The sequence below is a fragment of the Octopus sinensis genome, linkage group LG24 (assembly GCF_006345805.1).
Source record: "Octopus sinensis linkage group LG24, ASM634580v1, whole genome shotgun sequence".
Classification (NCBI taxonomy): Eukaryota; Metazoa; Mollusca; class Cephalopoda; order Octopoda; family Octopodidae; genus Octopus; species Octopus sinensis.
This window is the reverse complement of record NC_043020.1, coordinates 4,968,742-4,990,175: the sequence shown is the minus strand read 5'-3', so window position 1 is coordinate 4,990,175 and position 21,434 is coordinate 4,968,742. Positions and strand designations below refer to the sequence as shown.

At 40.9% G+C, this 21,434-nt stretch overlaps 1 protein-coding gene across 9 annotated transcripts in view; it reads left to right on the top strand.

The window, feature by feature from the left end:
* Window positions 1-10,804, top strand: part of LOC115223936 — a 57,317-nt gene extending 46,513 nt beyond the window's left edge. For 3 of the 9 annotated variants that reach the window (XM_036512701.1, XM_036512700.1, XM_029794679.2), the window contains 3 exons: window positions 4,766-5,327; window positions 7,371-7,436; window positions 10,559-10,804. In XM_036512701.1, the coding sequence (XP_036368594.1) occupies window positions 4,766-5,327; window positions 7,371-7,436; window positions 10,559-10,671 (741 nt within the window). In that variant the 3' untranslated portion in view covers window positions 10,672-10,804. Of the gene's footprint in view, window positions 1-4,765; window positions 5,331-7,370; window positions 7,441-10,554 lie in introns of all 9 variants that reach the window. The other 6 variants (XM_036512705.1, XM_029794680.2, XM_036512702.1 and 3 more) reach the window with 6 other exon arrangements.
* Window positions 10,805-21,434: the final 10,630 nt, after the last annotated feature.

The following is a 21,434-nucleotide window of genomic DNA, read 5'->3' as shown; positions in this document are numbered from 1 at the left end:
TACCCAGAATAACAAATTCTATCGTAAAATTTTGTTGTATACCCAATTGAATATTAGCTAATAACCCATTTTCTATAGCTAATAACCCATTTTCTATTTTAATAATTTTATATTTTGTTGAATTTACCTGTATCTACCTGCAATTAGAGTCACTTTGTGACAAAAATTATAGTATAGAATTGGTTGAGAACATTTCATTAAATTATCTTCCAAAATTCACGTTAATATATTGATAAATAAAAAAGTTATAGTTGTTTAATGAAACCAGACTAAATTTATGATTACGTTAGAAATTAATTGAAACCCATAAGGGGTGTATTTTGGTCAGAAATATAGTAACGAAAGGGTTAAACAATATTTTAATATTTGGTAGAAGGAAAATCTAATTTTTCCCTGTAAATTTCGATTTACTCCCTAATATTATTATTATATATTATTTACATATATATAAAGGAGATGAAAGAACCGAAAAAGGAAGAAAAACTGAAGCTAAAACTCAGACAAAGCCAAGGGGCAAGGCAGCCGGGGATAGAGGCAAACCTAACTATCCATATGCCAAAAAGGATGGAAACAAGCAGCGCACACGGGTATGTAGGTTCTACCTGAAAGGTGCCTGCCGGCATGGAGAGGAAGGTGCAAGCTGCCGTTTTGCACATCCGGGACCCTGCCGCAGAAACCAACCACCGAAAGGAAATGGGATGGACCACACATCACCTGCCCCAAAACGGAGGTACGCAGATGTGGTGTGTGCCACAAACCACCAACGTGTTGTTGAAAGGGCAGCTGCTGAGCAAGAATCTTTTTTGTGCATGGCACAAAAGATTATACAGCAGCTAACCTGGCTCCATCAAACTCAAGCTCGCAGATGGAACTACCCACAGTTCACAAGACCGCCACAGCAGATGGACCCAGGGTGGACACCACCGGCAACAGCATACACCTCACCTCGATGCTCCTACTGAACATCAGAGGACTACTAACACACAGTATAAGGACAAAAGTCCCGTTCTTGAGAGACTTTGTCGCATGCAATCAAGCCTTATGCATAGCACTCACGGAAACGCACCTGAAACCGGACATAGCAGATGCGGAATTACACATACCACAGTATGTTGTACTACGGACCGACAGAAAAGAAAAGAGTCATGGAGGAGTTGCTATGTACATCCGTGAGGACCTCACACCCCAGGTCCTTTTGTCATACTCAAACTCGGTGTGTGACACACTAATTGTACACATAAGGCAACTTGATGTAGTTGTGTGTGCTACATATCGCCCTCCAGATGCCCCAAGCCATATGGGCAAGTTTGAGGACTGCCTTTTAAAAATAGAAGAAGTTCTAATCACATTAGAACAACACATAAGTGTACTTCTCATGGGAGACTTCAATCTACCCAATGTCAGATGGCCCGAGGGCCTTTCTCTCCCAGGAATGACAAGATGTGAACGAGGACAGGCGAGGTCCCTCTGAACCTCATCAACACCCTGTACATGGAGCAAGTAATACTCCAACCAACCAGGGCAGGTAACACACTGGATCTCTGCTTCACAAATAATATGGATCTCATCCATAATGTGAAAGTGACACCGACACTACTCTCGGATCACAACATGGTAGAGCTGACCATGTACGGGCCAAAAGAGAGCACGGACATGCAGCCTACAAGAAACCCTCAGAATCTTTCCAGCTTGAACTTCAATAAGGCAAACTGGAAACAAATTGAGAAAGAGATCCTCAAACAAAACTGGCCTGAATGTCTCTCCTCGCCGGACATCGACATGATACTTCAACAATTCATGTCTGTAATGCAAGCCATATGCTACAAATGTGTCCCAGAGAGAAAGGCCACTGTACACAAGAACAAAATCCCCAGAGAGAGGAAAATTTTAATGAGACGGCGTACAAAGATTTCAAATCGCCTAAACAAACAAATTGAAAGCAGTGAAAAGTCCCGCCTGAAAATAAAACTGTTGGAAATTGAAAATTGTCTGCAACTCTCCCATGAGAAGGAAAGAGCAGACAAAGAAGCCTGGGCTATAGACAACATAAAAACTAACCCCAGAGCTTTCTACAGGTATGCCAAAGAAACAGCTACGGTGCACTGTAGGATAGGGCCACTCCTTGAAAAGGATGGCACACTCACAGGAAAACCAATGAGGGTAAGTGAAATACTGAATGAACAATTCAAGAGTGTTTTCACTCCACCCCTTGGGCATTTCCAAATCAGCAATCCAACTGACTTCTTTACCACTGCAGATATAGAATCAGAGGCGGCGACGATAAATTACATCGATATAAAGGAAGACGATGTAATCAAGGCTATAGATGAAATGAAAACAGACTCAGCTATTGGCCCCGATGGATTCCGGCAATCCTCCTAAAAGTATGTAAGAGAGTCCTAGCAAGACCACTGCAGTTCCTCTTTCAGAGCTTCCTTGCAGCTGGCAAACTTCCAAGAAAACTGAAGGAAGGTAAAATATGCCCTATTCATAAAGGAGGTAGCAGAGCGGAGGCCAAGAACTACAGACCTATCTCTCTCACCTCACACATCAGCAAGGTCATGGAACGAATAGTCAGAAGGAAACTAATCACCTTCCTTGAAGAAAATGACTTGCTGCCTGACACCCAACATGGTTTCCGACCAGGAAGAAGCTGCTTAACTCAGCTCCTGCAGCACTATGACTGGGTGCTGAAACAACTGCTCAACCACTCAAATGTGGAAGTCATATATCTCGACTTCGCAAAGGCCTTCGATAAAGTCGATCATGGAATGATATGTCACAAACTGCGTGATCTTGGCATAGTTGGAAAACTAGGAGAATGGCTTCATGACTTTCTGAAGAATAGAAGTCAGGTGGTAGCAGCCAATGGGGCCACTTCCATTAGCACGCAAATAGTGAGCGGTGTTCCGCAGGGCACTGTTTTGGTACCACTACTGTTCATAATGGCCCTCTCAGACATGCCCTCAGCCACGCAGAGAGCCACGATCACAAGTTATGCAGATGATACAAAAGTTTCACAGGCAATACAGAACCCTGAAGACATTAAGCACCTGCAATGTGAGCTGGATGAAATATACAAGTGGGCTGAAAAAAATAGCATGCAGTTCAATGCTGAAAAGTTTCAAGCTTTATACTATCAGCATGCAAAACTGAATGCAATACCCAATGAATACACTGGACCCGGAGGAATTGCAATCCCAGAGGCACAATCAGTGCGTGACCTGGGTATTCACATGAGTGATGACGCGACCTTTCATGTACATGTTGCTAAACTGACAATGAAATGTAGACGGCTGGCTGGATGGATTCTTAGAACCTTTAGAACAAGAGAACAAGAAACCATGATGGTCCTCTGGAAGACACTTGTCCTAAGCCACTTTGACTATTGCTCTCAGCTATGGTCACCATCCAGTGTCAAGTTGATCACAGAACTTGAGGCGATCCAACGAAGCTACACGAAGAAGATAGCCTCTGTGCAGCATATGAGCTACTGGGAAAGACTCAAGAGATTAAAGCTCTATTCCCTGGAGCGTAGGCGAGAAAGATATGCCATAATATATATCTGGAAGATCCTGGAAGGTCTTGTCCCAGACTTTGGCATCGAGAGTCACACAAATGCCAGAACCGGACGCCACTGCGTAGTACCAAGGACTCCAAATTTGCCATCAAGATGTAGGACAAGATATTGTGATAGCCTGGGCTTCAGAGGCCCACGGCTCTTCAACATCCTCCCGAAGAACCTGAGGGACCTGCATGGTGTAGATGCGGATGTCTTTAAAGTAGGACTGAATCTCTTCCTGTCAGGTGTCCCGGATGAACCAACTTCACGGCAGGAGGTGCAGATGAGAGCAGCTGCATCGAACTCTCTCATGCATCAGATGGCATTTGCTAAAAAGCATCCGTGAGGTAAAACCGTGTATCAAACCAAATGGCGGTGCCCCAGCATGGCCACAGCTCATTAGCTGAAACTGGAAAAATCAAAAATCAAAATCAATATATATATATATATATATATATATATATAGGGCGCAGGAGTGGCTGTGTGGTAAGTAGCTTGTTTACCAACCACACGGTTCCGGGTTCAGTCCCACTTCGTGGCACCATGGGCAAGTGTGTTCTACTATAGCCCCGGGCCGACCAAAGCCCTGTGAGTGGATTTGGTAGACGGAAACTGAAAGTCCGTTGTATTTATATATATATATATATATATATATATATATATATATATATATATATATATATGCATGCGTATGTGTGTTTGTGTGTCTGTGTTTGTTCCACTAGCATTGCTTGACAACCGATGCCGGTGTGTTTATGTCCCCGTTACTTAGCGGTTCGGCAAAAGAGACCGATAGAATAAGTACTGGGCTTACAAAAGAATAAGTCCCGGGGTCGAGTTGCTCGATTAAAGGCGGTGCTCCAGCATGGCCGCAGTCAAATGACTGAAACAAGTAAAAGAGTAGAGAGTGTGTTTGTGTATATATATATATATATATACATATATATATATACACACACACATACACACGTATATACATATATACACATGTAGATGTTTCCATATAGATTTATACACATGCTCAGTTTGCTACATGTGGTACTGAACCCGAAGCCATGTTGTTCTAATGCAGCTTCCCAACAGCGCAACCATTGATTTGCATGGGTTTGATTGTTGAATGAAGTGCCCTGACCACTGAGTTACTTTTCTTTTAACTCCACCATCATCAGAATATTTATTTTACTTGTTTCTGTTGTTTTTCAGTCTAACCAAAGCAGTATCCTGCCTAAAACAGTCACTCCGACCAGCGTGAAAGTGGAGCTGCAGAGTGAAGGAGAGATATACAATGCTGGATCAAAGAATATTCTAATCAACGAGCCAAGGGAAGATAATCCTTTAATAAGCAAATATGATCAATTGCCGAGTACATCGGCCTATGTAGAGGCGTCTGCGGAAAGCATTGAGAGCCTTCCCAATGAAGCTTTTTCTCAGACGGGATCAGTTGATGAATCGACAGACGGCGAAGACAGCGATTCTGTGAAGATGATGAGTGAAGAACATAAGAAATTGGTGAAGGACAACCGTGTAAAGTTAGTGCAGAATATGATCGCGAATGACGTATTGGATCATTTGTTGCAGAAGGATGTATTAACAATGTCTGAAAAGGACCGAATCAAAGCTGAAGGAGCATCTATGAATAAAAAACTCATTGATACAATCATGTGCAAACAAGATAAGGCTTTCTTTGTGTTTGTAGATGCCCTGAAGAACACTGGTCAACCTCATTTGGCTGATTTGCTGTCACCTGCAAAAAAGCGAAAACCAGGTAATTTCTTTATACACAAATACACCCACCTATGCTTTCTCTCTCTATCTCTCTCTCTCTCTCTCACACACACACATACCCACTCTCTCGCACGCATGCATGTGAATAGGTATGGCTCTGTGGTAAAGAAGTTCATTTTCCAGTCGGATTGTTTCCAGTTCAGTCCTACTGTATGGCACTTTGGACAAGTGTTTTCCAAATTCTTGTGAGTGTATTTGGTAGAAGGAAACTGCAAATCAACCTGTTGTATATATGTGCCTATATGTATATATACACACAATTTGCTGTCACCTGCAAAGAAGCGAAAACAAGGTAATTTCTTCACACACATACACCCACCCACTCTCTTGCACACCTGTGAATAGGTAGTTTCTTGTTATTATAAAACCTGCTTAACCATATTAGGCAGACTTTATAATGACAAGAAATGTTTAGCGGCTCTCAATTTAATATTTTGTACATTAAATAATATTTATCTTCCAGCAAATGGAGGACATTTTTTGTTGATCGGAACACTAAACTCTGTGTGTGTGTATTATGTATGTATATATGTATATATACACATACACAGACATGTATATATTAGCATATACATATATAAATACAAGCAATAAGTTTCTTCTGTGGTTTTCCAAATCCACCCACAAGGCTTTGTTTGGGCCATGGCTATAATAGAAATCACACAGCTAAGGTGTCGCACAGTGGGACTGAACCTAACATCACATTCTTGGAAAGCAAACTACTTACCACACAGCCACATCTGTAACCATACATACATATATGCATACACACACACCCCTACCTACATACATACATACATACATAGGTACTGTAAACTTAGAGTGAATACATGATAAGTGTAAGCACCTGTATAAGCCAGATAGTGGCAGAGGTGAGAGAGAATATATCAAATATAGATTAAAAACAGAACACAAAGGATTTCACGGTACACGTGTTTCAAGCTTTATAAACAATCCGTTATTACATCAGTGCATTATTGATATAAAAGATGGTTTAAAGCTCTCTTCAGCCTTAAACATTGTTAGTCCAAAGAATTACATCACTATATATAAAATATGAAAAGTACATGTAGTATTACACATTATAATAGGTTTATCATATCTCCTTGAAAAAGCGTATTTGTAAAATTTCTTAACTGTATAAATGTATAAAGATTCATTGGATTTTGAAAATCTGCCCATACTGTAGCACCAGTCAGCATAGAGTGAATACATATATGCATACACACACACCCCTACCTACCTACCTACATACATACATACATACATACATATATATATGTATATAAGCACAGTTTCGTCTTCCATGTTGTATGTTTAGAGAAAAAAACTTAAGATCCCTTCACTCAATCCTACTCTCCCTCTTTCTCCCTTCTCCCTCTCTTTCATGCTCATTTATTATTAATATCATCATTATTATTATTATTATTATTATTATTGGTCATTTGTTAATTCATTTATCTAAGTTTGTCACAGTTTGGCTGACCAAAAACTGTTGGTTTTAGCTCTAGTTAAGAATACAAATTCCCAATTCTATCTCATTATTATTATTACTATTCTTTCACACTGGCAGCCTGAGTTTTCACTGTTTTACGGTGTGTCCATCCTTCCCACCCCCACCACCTGTACCGCAAGTCTTTATCCTCTGACCCAGTGGTTTTCAACCAGGGTTCCTCCAGTACAGTCCAGGGGTTCCGCAAAAAGTTACAAAACTGCTAAAATCGACAGTAATTTTTAATTCTCCTGTGCAGATATGTGTGCATAAGACTATTAAATTATTGCGCAGGGAATGTTTCCTTGGGGTTCCGCTCCAGCAAAAAGTTTGAAAAGCACTGCTCTGACCCCTATCAGATGTCTTTTCCCTGATCACCTCCAAAAGCTTAATACTTCCCAATCCCTACTTAGGGTTTATCTCTTATGCAATGTAGTGATTAAATTAGTGTATAAAATGATGGTGTAGTGTGTGCAGGTTGAGGGCTATTGTATGTTTATGAGTTCTGCCAAATGCGATCTTTCTTTTCAGGTACACGATGCTGCCGTTACCTACCCCAGAAACGCGCGGGCCCACGCAGAGTTGGCACATTGAAAGGTAGGTCTGGTGAGATTGTTGAAATGCTTGAACTGAGATGTACTGCATCCAACAAATAAGGTGGAAAGGAAGTTCTGCTAGGTTCTTTACAGGCAAAGAATATAGGTATAAGATTTTCTGGGTAGGGAACACTGACGGGGTTGGGGGCATGGGACTACTTCTTGCGGAGAAAAAATATGGGTTGATAAGGTAATCGAGGTAGTCAGAGTTTGTCATAAAATACTTAAGCTTAGATTAGTGCTGCAACATAGGTTAGCTACCATTATCTCGGCTTACACCCCTCAGCCAGGGCTACCTGATGAACAAAAGACCGATTTTATGACACCCTCTTGCAGGCTACCTTGTCGGCGAATTAAAGGGACCTTCTTTTTGTGACAGGCAACTTCAATGGGCATAGACAACATGCAGGGGGCTTCCATGGTGTACACAGTGGATATGGTTCCCACAATGCAAATGATCTTATGGTTTGTAATACACCTATTCATCTACCAGTCTCGAGGTCACACTAGTCACACTAGTCAAATTGACTACATCCTCACCAGGAAACGGGAAAGACGGCTATTTATAAATGTCAAAACCATCACAGGTGAAGAATGCACATTACAACATAGATTAGTAGCTAGCGACTTCAGGATCAGGGCTAAATCGATGCCCAGAAGACAACCAGCATGGAAAAAAAGGGTCTGGAAGCTTAAGGATCCTGTGAATAAATAGAGATGTATTACTTAAAGCTTTTGACAAAATAGAGGAGGATATAGCATCATATGATGTGGAAGACAACTGGAGGTTCTTACGGGACAACCTATTGAGGGCTACTGACAAGATCTGTGAATGGTGCAAAGTTTCCTCTTGACCCAAGGTAACGTAGTGGTGGAACAATGTAGTTGACAGAGCCATTAGGGAAAAGAAACAGACTTAGGAGGACTGGAAGAACGGTGGTAGTAGGGAATTGTATCAGTTTGCCAGAAGGGAAGCTAGGAGACGGGTTTACTTAGCTAGAGGTGAAGCAGATAAGAAAAATTTGCCAATTTTCTGTGTTGTGAGGACTAAAGACTTGAAGTGTTTTGTGTTGCAAGACTGTGAGAGAGAATCATGATGTTGTAGGAGAGAAATGTGTCCGCATGGATGATGGTTCACTTGCATTTAATGAGGCTGCAGAGAGATGTGGAGACGCCACTGTAAAAGGTTGCTAAATGAAGAGAATGAATGGGAGAAAGAGAGTCTGCCGAATATCAACCCAAGAGAGGGACTAGCTATCTTAATTGACAGTACCTTGGTAGATAAAGCAATTAAGGGTATGAAGTCAGGGAAAGTCCCTGGCCCATCAGGAATCACTGTAGAGATGCTTAAAATATTTGGCAGCATTGGCTATAGTCTAGTCACCCATATAGACAATCAGGTGATACATGAAGGAGTTATACCCAATGACTGGTGTAGCAGCACCATAGGCAACTGCTATAAAGGTAGGAATAATTGCAGAGGTATGAAGTTGTTGAATCAAGTAATGAAAGTCATGGAGAGGGTCATAGCCCAACTAATTAGAGAGAGTGTTAGATTAGATAAGACACAGTTTGGGTTTGTGCCAGGGAAAAGCACTACTGATGCTATATTTCTGGTAAGGCATCTGCAGGAGAAATATCTGACCAAAGATAAACCTCTGTACTTGGCTTTTGTTGACTTGGAGAAAGCCTATGACAGGGTCCCCCGATCCCTTATCTGGTGGTCAATGCGGAAACTGGAGATAGACGAGTGGTTGGTAAGAGCTGTACAAGTCCTGTACAGGGATGCTGTCAGTAAGGTGAGGATTGGCAATGAGTATAGTGAAGAATTCCGGCTAGAAGTAAGTGTTCACCAAGGATCTGTCCTCATCCCCCTCTTATTCATCATAGTCCTCCAGGCAATAAGAGAGGACTTCAAGACAGGCTGCACATGGGAGCTCCTCTATGCTGATCGCCTTGTCACTGCCAGAACTGGGAGACAGAGTTTAGGGTGTGGAAGCAAGGTCTGGAATTGAAGGGCTTTAGGGTTAACCTAGCAAAAACCAAAGTTTTAATAACTAGGAAGGCAGACAAATCACAAACCCCTTCAGGTGGATGGCCCTGCTCGATCTGTAAAAAAGGCATAGGTAGAAACTCCATATGAAGTGCCTGGTGTAAGCTGTAGACACACAAAAGGTGCAGTAATATCAAAGGAATGTTTACCGGGAAGATAGTTTTTGTGTATGAGAGATACACAGGAGCAAAAAACACTGAAGATGTACAGAGAACAGATTCCATCACACGACAGGGGGAAAAACTAGAAGTAGTTGATAGCTTTTGGTACCTATGTAACCAAGTCTGTAGTGGGGGTGGTTGCTTTGAGAGTGTAGCGGCTAGAATAAGAATAGCCTGGGCAAATTTCAGGGAGCTCCTACTTCTACTGGCAACTAAGGGCTGTTACTCAGGATGAAAGGTAGACTGTATGATGCATGTGTGCGAACTGCCATGCTACATGGCAGTGAAACATGGCCCATGACTGCTGAGGACATGCGTAGGCTTGAAAGAAATGAAGCTAGTATAATCTCTCTCTCTCTCTCTCTACACACACACAAACACACGCTCACACACACACACTACTGGTGCCCACGCAATTTCTGTCTACCAAATTTTCTCACATTGGTTGGCCCATGGCCATAGCCAAACTCACTTGCTTAACCCTTTAGTGTTCGCATTATTCTACCCAAATTAATGCTTTTTCATCCAAATTGCCTTGAACTAATCAGGCATTATCTTGTAGCTATGAGATTTTGATGAGGTAGCTGTTAATTTTTAAAACGATATTGTAGGATCGGTGTGAGAGACCAGATCTGGCCATTTTGAACATAAAACAGGCAGAATACTTTTGGCCAGATATGGCTGGTTTAAATGCTAAAGAGTTAAGATGCCATGGAGTGGAACTGAACCGAGAACCATGCGATTGCAAAGCTAGATTCTTAACCACACAACCCCCAAAAATAAAGTAAAAAAAGAGAAAAGAAAAACAAGCAAACAAAATAGAAACGAAAAAAATAAAACATATAACTGCATTTATTTATCTATTTGTTTTTTTTTTAAATTTTGTTTTTTCTGTTTCTTTCCAGTTAGGAGAATATTCCATTTTCGAAGGAGAATCTCTACATACCTTCAGAGTCGAAAGCGGTCAAGAAGGTCAGACGTTATCCATTAAGGTCCTCAAAAAAGCTGAGTACTTAATGTGATGGTGACACGGGTGGCAATGCTGGAGCATCGCTATAACAGGGTTTTAATCAAAAATCAAATTTACTCCATTATATTCTTTTATTTGCTTCTGTAATTTAACTGTGGCCATGCTAGAGCACCCCTTTAGTAGAACAAATCAACTCCAGGGCTTATTCTTTGTAAGCTTAGTATCTCTTCTATCAGTCTCTTTTGCTGGACTGCTAAGTTATAGAAATGTAAACACACCAACATCGGTTGTCGAGTGATGGTGGGAGAACAAACACAGACACACAAACATATATATAATATATATATATATACACACATATATATATATATTATATATATATATCAACACATTATATATATATTTATATATATATATATACACACACATATATATATATATATATACATACATACACACATATATATATATATACACATATATATATTTTTTTTTTTGAACTTAGGCCTTAGGATTACCTTAGATTCAAACTTAACCAAAGCTAACTTCCTTGACGTTACCCTCGATTTAGAAACCTCCCTTTATTACCCGTACCATAAACCTAATGAATCCCTTAGATATATAGACATTAATTCTAACCACCCCAAAAATATATTAGACAACTTAGTGAAAAGTGTCTCCATTAGGATATCTAGCCTCTCTGCCACCGAGGATATCTTTAATGCCGCAGCCCCCTATTACAATGAGGCCCTGGCCCGCAGTGGCTTTAGAGATAAGATAACCTACATTAGCATAGCCCCACGCCCACCCAAGAATAATAGGCGAAGACACATTAGCTGGTACAACCGTGAAGTTTCAACACCTGTAGCTAAAATTTTCTTCACTCTCTTACAAAAACACTTCCCCACCCAACATAAGTACTATACAATCCTTAATAAGAACACCATTAGACACTCCTACTCCACCACACCCAATCTAGCTAGGAACCTAGCCAACAATAACGTCAAAAAACTTAATAAATCTACTTTTTCCGAAGCCCATCCAGCATCCGACAGCAACTGCAATTGCCCTGATAAGACTACTTGCCCCCTCAACAACAACCGCCTACAGAAAGATCTCGTCTACATATGCGATGTACGATCAGGCCCCGATGATTAAAGAAAATCGTACTTCGGAATGACCTCAAATAGTTTTAAGACTCGCTGGTACGCCCACACACATTCGTTCTGGCGACCTGACAAATCTAACCAGACTATTCTCGCCGCCCATATCTGGCACCTTAAAAGGAACTCCATCCCCTTCAAGATCAAGTGGAGACTACTCCAGAGAGCGCGTTCTTACACGGGAGGCCACACTTGCTGTGACCTTTGCATTTCTGAGAGCTTGGAGATCTTATTCGCTAAAGGCCCTGTCCACAACAAGATCTTGGAACACTCCCCAAACTGTATGCACAAAATCTATGCAAACTACAAAAATTACAGACCCACCCGGACACCCGATTGACGACCCCCCCCCCCACCACCACACCACCGTTCCTTCTTCTGCCCCAATTACCTTCCCTCCTAAGACTATATACATATATATATATATATATATACCGGAGTAAACACATAAATGTGAAACAAGGTGGAAAAGAGAGTACTCAAATACCAGTGGTAGAGTAATATGCTTTATTTTAAGCAGCAGAAAATTCAACAAAATCTGTTACTCTGAGTATACATATGTATATATATATATATATATATGTATATTAAATATCATTTTACAGAATAATAAAATTAAAATTTCTTTGATTAAAACCCTTTCTAACATGGAAGTATCCAAAGAGCGTTTGAGGCACACAATGCTTTATGAGTGCAAAAAAAGAAACTCTGCTGCCGAAGCGACTCGAAATATGCACTCAGTTTATGGGAAAGAATGCTTGAATGAAAGAACTTGCAGAAGATGGTTTGCAAAATTCAGAAGTGGAGATTTCAGCCTTGAAGATGAAGATCGAATAGGATGCCCAATTGAGTTTGATGATAAGCTCCTTGAGGCATTACTTGAAGAAAATCCTGCATTATCAGTTGAAGAATTAGCAATAAAGCTTAATTCAAACTTGGAGAGGTTCCTAAACTTGGAAAATGGGTGCCTTGTGAATTGTCTGAAAGCAACTGCAAATCCCGAGTTGACATCTGCTCCTCTCTCCATTCTCGCGAACTCATTTCACTCTTTTTGGATAGTCTTGTGACTGGTGATGAAAAATGGATCTTCTGTCGAAATGTTAAACGTCGTAAACAGTGGCTTGGTAAAAGGGAAAAGGCTCAACCACAACCGAGAAGGGAATTTCATGGGAAAAAGGTTCTTCTCTCTATGTGGTGGGATTGCAAAGGAGTAATTCACTTTGAATTGTTACCACCTAATGCAATAATCAATGCTCAAGTCTACTGTCAGCAATTAGAGTGTTTGAACCAAGCTTTGAAGAAAAAAAAACCTGCTTTAGTAAATCGAAAAGGAGTGATGTTTAATCAGGACAATGCGTGACCCCACACTGCAAAGATCACATCACAGAAGATCGAAGACCTTGGTTGGGAAAAAAGTCCTCATCCACCTTATTCTCCTGACATTGCTCCTTCAGACTACCATTTGTTTTGTAGTTTATAGAATCATTTGGGGGACATAACTTTCGTAAGCCAGGAGGAGGTCGAAACTGACATTTCAGAGTTCTTCGCTTTGAAACCAAAAGAGTCTTACATTGATGGGATTAAAAAGCTTGTAAATAGATGGAAGGAAGTGATAGATAATCAGGGAAAGTACATTCATGATTAAATTTCAATTAAATATAACATTTGATCACTTGTTTTCTTTATTCAAAATTCGGAGAGAACTTATGGGATGACCTGAAAGATAATCCTGCAAAATGACATTTAATTAGATTAAATATATTCAAATATACATAATTGTTACTTGATGCCATTAGACATTCTAAAACACTGTTAAAACATTTACAAATTGAAAATATAGAAGTTCAGACATTACATATGGGATGGCCTGGTATTTTTTTTTTTCAATTTACTTCTTTCACCTTCTTTTATTCTTGTAACCTGTTCATGCAATGTCTCCCCCTTGTCTGCCCTTCTGACAAATAAAAGAAATTTCTTCTATTGTTTTTTTGTGGTTTTTGATTACCTTGCACACATGTTTACTGAGCTCGGATCTTTTCGGTTTGAACGGAAGGTTTTAACATAATTTCTAGGTAACTAAAAGATTTTAAACTTCGTATACTGGTAGAATGTGTTTATAAAACACTTTTTTCTCTTGGCTTTATCGAGAAAATTCTATAGTTTGTAAGATATTTGTTGTTTTTTTTCTTCAATTTCTGCAATTTCAACCAATCACTGACGTCCATTGAGGTAAAAAAACATTCTGTGCCATATGGATATGTCCCTCGTTTAAGAAACAATTGGGTTTATTTACATTTGTGAAGAAAAAAAGATACTCTTCCCCCCACCCCTAACTAACGCTAACCCTAAAACAGATTGAAATGCAATAGATCAATACTAGGGTCATAATTATGGGTGACAATTTCATATGACACCGCTAGAAAAAACTGCCGTTCAAACCGAAAAGATCCCTGAGCTCTGCATACCCCGGGAAAGATATGCAGTAACATATATCTGGAAGATCCTGGAAGGAATTGTGCCAAATTTTGGGATTGAAAGCTACACCAATGCCACAACGGGTCGACACTGCATAGTGCCAAAGGTCCCAGCAATGCCATCACGCTTCAGGACCAGTTACTGCAACAGCCTGGGTTTCAAGGGCCCACAGCTTTTTAATATTCTCCCAAAGAGTCTGAGGAACTTGCACAAAATAGATGTAGGGGTTTTTAAATCAAAGCTGGACATCTTCCTGTCGAGAGTCCCAGATGAACCTACCTCATAGCAAGAGGTGCAAATGAGAGTAGCTATATCAAACTCCATTCTTCACCAAGTGCCACCTGTTAGAGGAGGCTCTTAGTAATAACAGTGCAGCAAAACGGCGGTGCACCAGCATGGCCACAGCTCTGAGCTGAAACTAGAGAGAAAAAAAGAAAAAAATTTCCTTTAGTTTTTTTTTATTTGATGGTTTAAAAAATTAAAAAAGAATTTTAGTTAGTTAGTTAATTTTTTGGCTCAAAAAGCAAAAAGCAAGGTCATGTAGGGGGACATGGAGTTATGTACAGAGTGATGTTCATGTAAAGAGTTCAGGCCACTTGTGGTCAAGGGAGACTTTGAACTGAGCGGTCGTCGGCATCTTCACTATCTCGTCCGGCAGCTTATTCCACGGATCCGCAACCCGGACGGAGAAAGCCCCTCTCCTTCAATTGAGATGAAATCGTCGCAGATAGAGCTTTTCGGAGTGACCCGCCGCCCGACGCTCTGGAGCAGGAGTGAAGAACAGCTCTTTCGAGAGGTTTACACTTTCCGCTTATGATGTTGTGAGCGAGAATGAGATCACCATGGCGGCGGCGTTTTTCTAGAGAATAAAGGTCGAGCATTTTCAGCCTTTCTTCTTAAGACAAATGCCTGAGACCAAGAACCATGCGGGTAGCCAGCGTCTGGACTCTTTCGAGATGCTGCATGTCTTTGAGGAGATAAGGAGAAGAGGTTCCTTAGTTGTGTTTGTGTTGTTAAGGAGCTTGCTTTGCAACGTTGTGATTTCAAGTTCAAACCCACTGTGCAGCACCTTGAGCAAGTGTCTTCTAATGTAGCTCTGGGTGAGTGAACTTTGGACAGAAACTGTGAGGAATCTGATGTGTGCAAAGCAAGAAAATGTGTTTCTTCATTACACGGCCATTCATAAAAAACTCAGGTGATATTACACCTGGTGACATGAGGTAAAAGGAACTTACAGGTTGTGGTGCTCTGGTTGACTTCAAGCCAAAACTCCAGCTTGGACTGTAACTAGAAAAAAGCTGGGATGTATATACCTGCCCAGCAAAGATGGGCAACTGATAAATGTTTCAATCAAGCAGGTATGTATTTAATAGAGTAAAAGAATAAAAGAATGACAGAATAGAAGGATAAAAGAATGATTGAATAACAGAGTAAAACGATAACAATAATAGAGCAAAAGGATAACAGAATGATAGAGTAAAAGGATAATAGAATGATAGAATAAATGAATAACAGAATGATAGAATAAAAGAGTAAAAGGATAACAGAATGACAGATTAAAAGAATAATTGAACAATAGAGTAAAAGGATAACAGAATGATAGAGTAAAAGAATAATAGAACAATAGAGTAAAAGGATAATAGAATGATAGAATAAATGAATAACAGAATGATAGAATAAAAGAGTAAAAGGATAACAGAATGACAGATTAAAAGAATAATTGAACAATAGAGTAAAAGGATAACAGAATGATAGAGTAAAAGAATAATAGAACAATAGAGTAAAAGGATAACAGAATGATAGAATAAATGAATAACAGAATGACAGAATAAAAGAGTAAAAGGATAACAGAATGATAGAATAAAAGAGTAAAAGGATAAACACAAAAAACTGGTATCGGGTGAGGTGACATGTATTTAAGCATGAGGGTTGAGTACAGGAGTACAGATCACAAGAGGACAATAAAAGATCAGCTGAAGACCATTCAGAATGTCCAGTGGCACGTAAAGAGCGCCGTTCAAGTGTGGTTGGTGCCAGTGCCGCCTGACTGGCACGTAAAAACTACCCACTATACTTTCGGGATGGTTGAAGTTAGGAAGGGCATCCAGCTTTTCAAAAGTCGATCCTGTCCGTTAAGAAAAAAATCAATGCAGTTCCGATAAAGGACTGAATCAACGCTTATTGAAAAGATTGCAAAGAAGGAATGAAAATTTTAGTAAAAATAAATGAGTGAAAATCAGACCTATTTCTTTATTGCCCACAAGGGGCTAAACACAGAGAGGACAGACAAGCGGATTAAGTCGATTATATCTGTCTTTACGTTCTGAGTTCAAATTCCGTCGAGGTCGACTTTGCCTTTCATCCTTTCGGGGTCGATAAATTAAGTACCAGTTACGCACTGAGGTCGATATAATCGACTTAATCCGTTGGTCTGTCCTTGTTTTTCCCCTCTGTGTCAAGCCCCTTGTGGGCAGTAAAGAAATAGGTTAGGGTATTGCACTCGAGAATGTGTGATTGTGGTTTCAAATCCTAGGGCGGGTGGTGTGGTGTGTTCTCGAGCAAGGCACATCATCTGACGTTGTTCTCCGATCACATCGACACCTGACGTGTGGGGCACAGTGCGCTGGTTGAGGGCAAGGTCGATTCGAAGGAGGCAGAGTGAGCTAATGTACAGCGGCACGACCGTTTAATCATTGAAAACAAATCATTCGTGCAGGATGTGAAGCAAAGAAACACACACACACACACACGCGCATACACACACAGATATATGCACACACACACACTGAGACGCACGCACACACACATACACACAGACACACACACACACACACATACACACAGACACACAAACACACACACATACACACACAAACACACATATCTGTGTGTATGCGCGCGTGTGTGTGTGTGTGTGTGTATGTGTGTGTGTTTGTGTGTCTGTGTGTATGTGTGTGTGTGTGTGTGTGTCTGTGTGTATGTGTTTGTGTGTGTGTTTGTGTGTGTGTGTGTGTGTGTGTGTGTGTGTGTCTGTGTGTGTCTATGTGTGTTTGTGTGTGTGCGTGCGTCTCAGTGTGTGTGTGTGCATATATCTGTGTGTGTATGCGCGTGTGTGTGTGTGTGTGTGTTTCTTTGCTTCACATCCTGCACAAATGATTTGTTTTCAATCATTACATGGTCGTGCCGCTGTACATTAGCTCACTCTGCCTCCTTCGAATCGACCTTGCCCTCAACCAGCGCACTGTGCCCCACACGTCAGGTGTCGATGTGATCGGAGAACAACGTCAGATGATGTGCCTTGCTCGAGAACACACCAGACCACCCGCCCTAGGATTTGAAACCACAATCACACATTCTCGAGTGCAATACCCTAACCTATTTCTTTACTGCCCACAAGGGGCTTGACACAGAGGGGACAAACAAGGACAGACCAACGGATTAAGTCGATTATATCGACCCCAGTGCGTAACTGGTACTTAATTTATCGACCCCGAAAGGATGAAAGGCAAAGTCGACCTCGGCGGAATTTGAACTCAGAACGTAAAGACAGACGAAATACCTATTTCTTTATTGCCCACAAGGGGCTAAACACAGAGAGGACAGACAAGCGGATTAAGTCGATTACATCGACCCCAGTGCCTAACTGGTACTTAATTTATCGATCCCGAAAGGATTAAAGGCAAAGTCGACCTCGGCGGAATTTGAACTCAGAACGTAACGGCAGACGAAATACGGCTACGTATTTCGCCCGGTGTGCTAACGTTTCTGCCAGCTCGCCGCCTGAAAACCAAACCAGTGACATAGTTGAATTGTTTATTGTATTGAGACTTAATTGCCGCCATACTTTCCCTTAATTTTTTATTTATTCATGCCTTTCATTACGAGGACCCTTTTGCAGCAACAGACACAGAAAACCATGCAGTCATACGTGCTATGATTGGGGGAAAAAAAAAAGAAATTTCTTTCTTTCTTTTGCTTGTTTCAGTCATTTGACTGCGGTCATACTGGAGCACCGCTTTCAGTCGAGCAGATTGACCCCAGGACTTATTCTTTGTAAGCCTAGTACTTATTCTACCGGTCTCTGGATGTGTAATGTCAGTGTCCATGCATGACAGTGTAAGCGCCCTGAGAGAAATGCTGGACATAAGAAGCATTGGATGTGATGTGCAAGAGAGACGTTTGCACTGGTTTGGTCATATACTGCGGATGGATGAGGAGAGATGTGTGAAGAAGTGCCACTCCCAAACAGTTGAAGGTATCCAGGAGAGAGGTAGACCCAGGAAGACATGGGATGAAGTGATCAAGCATGACCTTCGAACATTGGGTAAACACACCAGCATCGGTTGTCAAGTGATGTTAGGGGGACAAACAGAAACACACAAACATATACACACACATACATATATACATATATACAGATATACGACAGGCTTCTTTCAGTTTCCGTCTACCAAATCCACTCACAAGGCTTTGGTCGGCCCGAGGCTATAGTAGAAGACACTTGCCCAAGGTGCCACGCAGTGGGACTGAACCCGGAACCATGTGGTTGGTAAGCAAGCTACTTACCACACAGCCACTCCTGCACCTTTGAAATGCTTCTTTTGAGGTAAGATTCCAGCAACGTGGAAGCCTTTGTGAGATTGTTTATTTTGCTAGATATAGCAGCCAAAGACACTACCGTGTCTCATTATATTAAATAGATGCCCAGTTTGATTATATGTGTGTCTGTGCGACTGTATTCGAGTGTGTGTATGTGGTGGAGTAGCAAACGAAGCCATAATAACGAAATTATGAAAAGCATTCAAATATGAAGAAACCGTATTCCTAAAACAGTGCAAAACACCGCTAGAAATAAGAGGAAAATATCTAAACGTTTACACAACGTTGACAATACATGGGAGACAACTCTTATAAAGCTTTTTATATAAGTTATCTCCCTTAGTCTATAGCTTTAAAAAAATTTTTCTCCGTTTTCTCTTTAAAATTTACTGCTTCAAACGCTTCCGGTTTCGAAAAGAGTCGGGTCACGTGGCGGACTTTAGGGGGTCGTTTGCTTTGCTGGTTATAGCAGCAAAATATCCCCCAGAGAATACCTGGTATCAATTAAATGCAAGGAATATACGATTAATGGGCGGAATTCTGCCTTCAACACCGCAAATAAGGCTACGAAAGTGAAAAGATCCGGTATTTCGTCTGCCGCTACGTTCTGAGTTCAAATTCCGCCGAGGTCGACTTTGTCTTTCACCCTTTCGGGGTCGATTAAATAAGTACCAGTAACGCACTGGGTCGATATAATCGACTTAATCCCTTGTCTGTCCTTGTTTGTCCTCTTTGTTTAGCCCCTTGTGGGTAGTAAAGAAATAGGTATTTCGTCTGCCGCTACGTTCTGAGTTCAATTTCCGCCGAGGTCGACTTTGCCTTTCATTCTTTCGGGATCGATAAATTAATAACCAGTTACGCACTGATGCCGATATAATCGACTTAATCCGTTTGACCTCTCTGTGTTGAGCCCCTTGTGGGCGACCTCGGCGGAATTTGAACTCAGAACGTAACGGCAGACGAAATACCTATTTCTATTTCTTTATTACCGACAAGGGGCTAAACACAGAGGGGACAAACAAGGACAGACATAGGTATTAAGTCGATTACATCGACCCCAGTGCGTAACTGGTACTTAATTTATCGACCCCAAAAGGATGAAAAGCAAAGTCGACCTCGGCGGAATTTGAACCCACAACGTAACGGTAGACGAAATACCTATTTCTTTACTACCCACAAGGGGCTAACACAGAGGGGACAAACAAGGACATACATAGGTATTAAGTGGATTACATCGACCCCAGTGCGTAACTGGTACTTAATTTATCGACCCTGAAAGGATGAAAGGCAAAGTCGACCTCGGCGGAATTTGAACTCACTACGTAACGGCAGACGAAATACCGCTAAGCATTTCGCCCGGCGTGCTAACGTTTCTTTCTTCTGCCATCGCTGGCATCGATGTAATTGACTATACCCCCCTCCCCCCCACCTACGCAATCTTCGGTCCTTTGCCTTTAGTTGATTGGATAATTACTATAACTCTTTTGTAAAAGAAAAATATGAAAGTAACTGCAGTGGAAAATTTAAACCCGTCTTTCGCCGAATCGTGAATCAGGAAGTTTTGCAGATTGGTAATTTTAATGGTTATTTATATTTGCATTTATAACTGCTACTTTTAGCGATCCTTTGAAAAATGAGAGTTAAGTGTAAGGCGACCACATCGTAGGCTATCTTTTTTATTTCCTGTAGGCTAACATGTTTATCCGGCATCGGTTCCCAACAGGGTCCCATGTAAAACCCTTGCTATTAAGATTTGTGCATAAGAATTATACTTCTATAATACACAAAATATTCGGCGATCTTCTAGCAATTTTTTTAAAAATACAATTCCTAATAATATTTAATTACACCAGCCGGTGCTACTTGAGAACAATGGTCACGGTGCGCGCACTCACGCATCCGCGCAAGCTAATCATAATTAGTCGATCTTTACTTTGTGTTTTTTTTTTTGTGTGTTAAAAAATAACATACACACTACGTCCGTCCCCCCGTGTGTATAATGAAATATATATTTAAAATATATATTTGCAACAGATATCTCTTAGATCCTGTAGATTGAGTGTACTCACAGGTTTGTTTCAAAAACTAAAACTTTTTTCAAGGTTCAGTGAAAGGAATATCGGAAAATTTCACACGATCTGACTTTTTTTCCCTCCATAACTTTCAGGGGAAATGGCTATACTTTTTGTAAAGGATCGAGAAGGGGGAAGGAATTTCGGATCAGACGGCCCACATAAGTTGGAAATTGGGGCAATTTGGCGATCCTTTGTTTTAACTCGAAATAATGTAATCACTGAATCGGTCATTTCCGTGACCACATGTCTTGTCAATTTGGAATAGAAAGCTAAATGGGTTGTGCGTGCTTGTTCCTGTGTGTGTGTGTGTGTGTGTGTGTGTGCGAGCTTGTTCCTCTGTGTATGTGTGTGTGTGCGAGCGCTTGCTTGTTCTGTGTATATACTCTTTACTCTTTACTTGTTTCAGTCATTTGACTGCGGCCATGCTGGAGCACCGCCTTTAGTCGAAGAAATCGACCCCCAGGACTTATTCTTTGTAAGCCTAGTACTTATTCTATCGGTCT